The 7,500-nt window shown below is 39.2% G+C and overlaps 1 protein-coding gene across 1 annotated transcript in view; it reads left to right on the forward strand.

Moving 5' to 3' along the window:
- The window catches only part of LOC122251918 (uncharacterized), a 26,422-nt gene that overhangs the window by 11,049 nt on the left and 7,873 nt on the right, over positions 1 to 7,500 (forward strand). The window contains exons 2-4 of the mRNA XM_043014161.2: positions 3,199 to 3,795; positions 4,441 to 4,536; positions 5,186 to 5,297. Coding sequence (XP_042870095.2) covers positions 3,205 to 3,795; positions 4,441 to 4,536; positions 5,186 to 5,297 — 799 coding nt within the window. The 5' untranslated portion in view covers positions 3,199 to 3,204. The remainder of the gene's footprint in view (positions 1 to 3,198; positions 3,796 to 4,440; positions 4,537 to 5,185; positions 5,298 to 7,500) is intronic.

Consider the following 7,500-nt stretch of genomic DNA (forward strand, 5'->3'; position numbering starts at 1 on the left):
GGGGAAAGGGGGGAAAGAAGGGAGGGGATGGGGGTGAGAAGGAGGAGGAAGGGAAAGGGGAAATGTGAGGGAGGAGGAAGGGGAAGGGGTGAGAAAGAGGAGGAAGGGGAAGGGGGGAAAGAAGGAGGAAGGGGAAGGGATGAGATGATGAGGAGGAGGAAGGGGGAAGAAGGGGAAGGAAGGAGGGATGGGGTGAAGGAGGAAGGGAGGGGATGGGAGGAGGAGGAGGAAGAGAAGAAGAAGGAAGAAGAGGGGAAGAAGAGAGGAAAGAAAGAGGAGGGAAGGAGAAGAAAGAAAGGAAGAGAAGGAAGGGGATGGAGTGGAGGAAGAGAGGGGAAAGGGGGTGTAAAAGGAGTGGAGGAGGGGGAAGGAAGGGAGGGGGAGGGGGAAGGAAGGGAGGGGATGGGGTGAGGAGGAGGAAGAGGAAGGGAAAGGATGGAGGGGAGGAAGAGAGGGGAAAGGGGGTGTAAAGGGAGTGGAGGAAAAGAGGACGAGGACGAAGACGAGGACAAGGAAGAGGTGGAAGAGGGGGAAGGGGGGAGGATATGAAGAGGAGGAGGAAGGGAAAGCAGAATGGGAGGGGGTTAGGGGGTGAGGAGGAGGAGGAGGAGGAGGAGGAGGAGGAGGAGGAGGAGGAGGAGGAGGAGGAGGAGGAGGGGGAAGGGGAAGGAGAAGGGAAAGGGGAGGAGAAAGGGGAAGGAGAGGGGGAATGGATGGGGAGGGAGAAGGAAGGGAATAGGAGAAGGGTTTGGGTTGAGGAGAAAGAGATGAAAGAAGGAGAAGGGGGAGGGGAGGGATGATGAGGAAGGGGAAGAGGAGGAGGAAGAGGGGCTGGAAGAAGGATACGCAGGTACTAGTAGAAGATGAGGAGAAGATGAGAGGGTGAGAAGGAGGGTAGTGAATAGGAGAAATGGGGATATAGACAAAGAAGAGTTGAAGTTTGGGACGAGAAAAAGAGAAGGAGAGAGAGAGTTGAGAAAAGGGTGTACTAAGAGGAGGAAAGGAAGACACACAGGACATGAGTGTGTGTATCTGTGTGCATATATATATATATATATATATATATATATATATATAATATATATATATATATATATATATATATATATATATATATATAAATGTGCGTGTGCGTGTGTGTGCGTTTTGTTTTGTGTATGTGTATGCGTATGTGTGCGTATGTGTGTGCGTGTGCGTAGTGTATATGTGTGTGTTATTATATATGTGTATATATATAATTATATATATATATATATATATATATATATATATATATATATATATTATGTATGTGTGTGTATGCATGTATGTAAGTATGTATATATATATATATATATATATATATATATATATATATATATACATACATACATATATATATATATACACACACACACACACACATACGAGGGTAGGTCGAAAAGGATCATAACTTTATTTGGGTTGGCCGCACTGCCTTCAGAGTGCGTCTTGAAAGGAGTTACTCTTGATGTTACGTAACGGAGCTCCCTTTTTCCTTTCTGTGTGTGACAGCGTAAACATGGCCGCTCTGCTGACAGGGTGCACCAAGGAAGAACAGTGACCAGTGATTCATTTCCTTTGGTCTGAAGGTGTGTCTGATACTGAAATCCATCGCAGGTTTTCAGTACAATGTGTGGGGGGGGGACACATTCTAGGGGGGGGGGGAGTCTAGGCTGTATGTGTGTATAAGTGGACCGAAAAATTCATGATTCTCCTACAATATATATATATATATATATATATATATATATAACTTCATTACTTCAGATAATACCAAGAGGAATGTAATGTAAACGTGACGCCATCCACACGACGAGTAAGCCATCCGTCCGAAGTGAAACCTGGAACCTTGAACACAATATTCTTCTCTCTTCTCACACAAATTACATAACATCTAACCATAACATTAATGAAAACAAAAAAAAAAAGAGATGAACGAACATAACGGGAGTGCTGTGTACATAGGCAGGGTGTGCGGTTAACAATAATAACTTGGATAATCTTGGAGCAAATCAAGTAAGTCCCCTCAAGGATGTTGATTTGAAGGTCGGACATCTTATGCATGAATCCAGTTTTTCTTTTTATAAGTTGCGTGCGCTGTTTTATTATTGGTTTTATCTTATTTCACGGTGATTGCATAGGGACAAGAAAGCGTGATGATAGGAAATAAACTTTTGTTTTTACCTTTTTTGTCCCGTTTTTTTTTACATAAAAGATAAACAAAAATATAAAAACTGTATGTAAACTAGATGAATATAATAAACGTGAACGAATATATATGAACAAAACAACATTAAAAAAAAGAAATCGCTCGCACATCCACACCCATATCAACTGATACATAAAAAACATATTTTCAACCCACATCATGCAACTGAATGCATGACCCTTGCCAGAGTATGATGACGTTCCTTATTTGATAAGCACTATATCAGCACTGTAGTGTATTTGCATCTGTATCAGCAGTGCCTGTGACTACACCTGTTAAACAGACTCATGCTAGAGACAAAAATAACTTGTTCGTGTGTTTTTGTTTCAAAAACTTATACGAGAGCATAATACGTGAATGCTTTGCCGATGTATAGAAGTTGATCGTTGTGTAAAAGATGTGACGATTCAGTGTTATGCAGAAATATAACATGAAGGTTTTCTAAGAAATGTAACTTTCGAGCGTTATTTTACAACCATTTGAATTTATGTAGAAAAAGGATTGCTGTACAAAAAATATGGAAGCAGTTTTATGCAAGAAATGTAACATGTCACCCTCCACGCTCTACCCTTGTGTATAACTACGTGATACTTTCCTCAAGATACATTCTCGAATTTCCAACACAGATTTTGAATAACTATATAAATGAATTACCTTAACTTGAAGCTAGGATGCACCATTCTGGTTGACAGCTACCGGACGAATATTTTGCATGTGATATCTTTGCAAATGAACTTACGTTCTCCAAACTTTATGGGACCGAAGTTAGGGCTCCTCTCAACAAGTTTCTGGAAATGTAGTTTTCTGTTGGGGAGACATGTGCTGTGATGGTAGGGTGTCAATCTACTACTCGGCAACCATTATGGTAGTGATGGTAGCCCTTGTATTCATACCCATCAATAGTTTTTTTTTTCTTTGTTTGAACTGATATATATAATTGATAATAATCAAACCCTTTCTCCTGACAGGGTGACATGGCAGACCAGACCGACAGACAAGACACGAGTAGCGCGGAGACCCCCTGGTGCCCCGAACCTCAACTCGAAGTGTCACAAGACCTCGAGCTTTTAGCGCAAGAGATCGCCGAGGCCGCCGTCGAGGAGGAGGAAGAAGAAGAGGAAGAGGAAGAGGAGGAGGCGAAAGAAGGAATCGGAAGGGAGACTTCCCCCGTTCCTCCTGTCGTCCTTTGCGTCCCGACCGAAGAAGAGACGTATAGAGAAGACGCCAAAGACGACACGGCGACCCTCGTTCAAGAGCGGGCAGAGGAGGAAGAAGACACGAGAGAAGGGGACAAGCAGCGGTCGGCGAGTCCGGTCGACGAGACGTCGTGGGTGCTCGTAGACGCCGAGGAGGAGGACTGCAGGACGACGAAGGGACCGGACGACAATCCTGACCTGAAATACAATCTCCTGAGGAAGTTCCTGGTGGCGGGAGACCTGCGGCAGAAGTTAACGGATGCGGGTCTCGTCTGCGACGAGGAGGATAACGGAGGAGACGCCGACGAAGAACTCAAGGACATGGTCATGTCTTGTTCGGAGTCGATGGTGATCTGTGACCTCCCTCAGGTTGGTACTTGGCGCGCTTCTGGTAGTTCAGGAATACTCAAAATTTATTCAGAATCTCTATGTGAAGAGGATGGTTATATTATAATGTTTTATCTCGAATTAGGCTTGCTAGATTAGTGACTATCAAATGCAATTACTGAAAAATGTTGATTTAAGAAGTCAGTCTGAGTTATTTTTTATATTGTATCATGCACAGGGCATTCCTTTATTGTCATGAAGCCTTGACATGGTAGTACATGTATTTTCTGTGATCAGGACCCTTGAATGAATAAATACGTGGCATTATACATTTATACATTAATGAAGAAAAATAAAGTAAGATACATGCATGGACACACACACACACACACACACACACACACACACACACACACACACACACACACACACACACACACACACACACACACACACAACAAAAAAAAAAAAAAAAAAAAAAAAAAAAAAAAAATGCAAACATTAAAAAAAAAACATACATACATATATATACACACACACATGCAAACATTATAAAAAACACATACATACATATACACACACATATATAAATAAACTCCCATTAAATAAAAGCGAACGGAGGTCCCTCCACTATCCAACCCCCCTCACCTACCTCACCCCCCTACCCCCTTTCCCCCTCCCCCTCAGATGGACGGCGACGAAGACTCTCCTTCGCTGCAACTCAAGAACTTCCCTGATTGCTCCAAGAAGTCTGGCTGGCGTGGTACTTTCGCGGGAGCCAGGGTAAGGGTACGCAAGTTAACTGCGATCAAATACTGTTTGACGATCATGTGCGTATCGGGAGGAATGGGAGGGCGAGGGGAGGAATGGGGGGGGAGGGGGGGTTAGTGTGTGTGTGTGGGGGGTACGTGTGTGTGTGTGCGTGTGTGTGTGTGTGTGTGTGTGTGTGTGTGTGTGTGTGTGTGTGTGTGTGTGTGTGTGTGTGTGTGTGTGTGTGTCTGATGTTCAGGACTGTCAGGAGAATAAAGGACTTGTTATTGAAATTAAATTACTAGAACAATCTATGTGTGTGTGAAGTTATTAATTTTAAGCTGGTAACTTTTACGGTAAGTATATTAGGTTTAGAAATATTAATAGGTTAACTTTCTTGAACAAATATATCACTTACAAACTACAGTAAGAGAATTTTGTTGTCAGTAAGAGTTACTACTGTGAAAGTATATAATGACCTGTTTAGGTGAAGAAAAAAAACTAAATATCTTGCCAAATACTTAAAAAATAATGAACACTTACAAGTAATTAAGGAACTAAATACCTCACCGACTACATTATACATTACAGGCTATAAAACCAATTCCCTGAATGACATATAAAACTTGTCCTCCACACAACGCCTTTCGATCTTCCTTTGTTAATGTGGTTGTAATTGCAGGTGGAAGTGGAGGTGGAACGCAAAGGTGGACTCCAGGTGGCTGCCGTAAGGGTGTGGCACGTGGATCTCCTCTCCGCCCTTTCTTCTCTCCAAAGCCTCGCCAATACTGCAGGTTAGTTTCGGATCTTATAGCTAGAAAGATAGTCTCTTGTTATGTATCTGTATTCACTAATAAAAGGCACGTTCAAGTATAAGAATAAAAAAGGAAGAAAGAAAAAAAAGGAATTAAAATTGATAAGGGAAACACTTTTATTATAAGGGAGGAAAGTAGAATATTATCTTCGGATGACAAGTAAAGTTTCGGTAAGGTTAGTTTCGTGTGTTATCGAAAGAAGAACGAAATTTCATGTGATGTTTGTGTATTCACGAAATTAATTGAAACACGCGAGCAAACCAAGCAACGCACTCACCCACCGATTAATACAAAGACATCAAGTAACACCCTTAAATCACAAACTCCATCCATCCCAACCATCCACTATATCCATTTTTAAACTCTCTCTTGCTTGTGCCTTCCACCCGCTGCCACACAACGATTGCCACACAAATATCAGCATTTTCTCAGGGCCAATAAATTACTTTTCGGGTCTCATGTATATCAAATCAGACAACGTATTTTCAGTTCCCATCCGCGTCCGTGTTTTTAAATCCGGGCCTCCTTGTTTTCCGCGCCAACCGCTCTAACGGTCATAGCCGGCGGTAACTCGGTGTGGATAACTTTTGGCGGGAATTATTGGAGTGGTTATTTTAACCTTGTTTGAGGCTGTTTTGGGGTTGTTATAACTGTTGTTGTTATTGTGGTTGTTTTATTGTTTTATTATTGCTATTATTGTAACTATTATTATTGTTATTATTAGTAGTATCATCATTATTATTACTATTGTTACTGTCGTCAATATTGATATACTCAATATTAACATCATCATTATTATTATTATTGTTATTCTTATTCTTATTCTTATTATTATTATTATTATTATTATTATTATTATTATCATCATCATTATCAAAAGTTTATATGTATTTATGAGATTTTTTTACTAATAAGCATTTTAAAGTATATAATTATCATCAATATTATGACAAAAGTAATTCAGAAAGTCCTCAAAGCTATAATATACCAAAAGACTTACATTACATATCATCATTAAAGCTCACCAGCAACATTCATATTTTTCCATTTTTACCCTATTATTCAAAGAATCTTTTTAGTAGCGTCAAAGACACGCCGAGGCAAAATTTAGACTATTACAGCTCGAGTTTATTTGGTCCCTTTGTTCGGAAGCTAATCATTCTCCCAGCTGTGCACACATGACCGCGCCATTTTGAATTAAAGTTTCCCGGAATAATTGACGAAAAAGCCATGTCCTCCTTCTCCCGTTACGCTTTTCATTCGTATTTAAATGGCTTCGCTTGAAACAATTGGAGAGGGAAAATACTCCTACCTCATTTTGTCGCAATAATTGAACTTTACATATTTGAAAGGGTCAACATGGATTACGGAGAGAAGTGATATGATAATTGGAACAGTGGACAGATATCAACGTCATTCATTCCCTTTTTCGTTTTTTTTCTGATCTTTCGAGAAAAAAAAAAGTCCATCTCAGTGGAAGGGGGCAGATGTGAATAAAATATTCCGTTTTCATGACGTAAGAATGGTATTATAAGCCTGGGAAATTTAATCTACATCTTGTTGAAAGGTCAAATCTATTACCATGTTCCATTTTTTTTTCCGACCGGCTTGTACTATCGAAATTATACGAGCTCAAAAAAATAGCAAAACAACTCATGCATAGTCGATAACCACGTGGTCGCTAGTGCTACAGATCGGTGACTGATGTATTTAATCGCTTCAGGTTATGTAATAGTTTTTTTCCTGATTTTGGAATTGTGAAGAATTAGAATCTTGATTATGGAGAATGGAATGTATAATCTCACAAGACAATATTTGTAGTTCCTGTTTGATTTTTTATGAAAACTATTGTTTGTGATGATGATTGCTATTATTATTATTATTATTATGATTATTATTATTATTGTTATTATTGTTATTATCATTATTATTATTATGATTGTTATTATTATTATTATTATTATTAATATTATCAGTATTATCATCATCACCGCCATTATTATTATTATTATTATCATCATTATAATAATTATTATTATAATCCTTATAATAATAATAGCTATAATAGTAACAATAATGACAATAATAATAACAATAATAATGATAATAATAATAATGATAAAAATATAATAATGACAATGATAATGATAATGATGATGATTATTGCTATTATTATTGCCCT

This window comes from Penaeus japonicus, unplaced genomic scaffold, assembly GCF_977035675.1.
Source record: "Penaeus japonicus unplaced genomic scaffold, GWHDUDI00000001_assembly GWHDUDI00000014, whole genome shotgun sequence".
Lineage (NCBI taxonomy): Eukaryota > Metazoa > Arthropoda > Malacostraca > Decapoda > Penaeidae > Penaeus > Penaeus japonicus.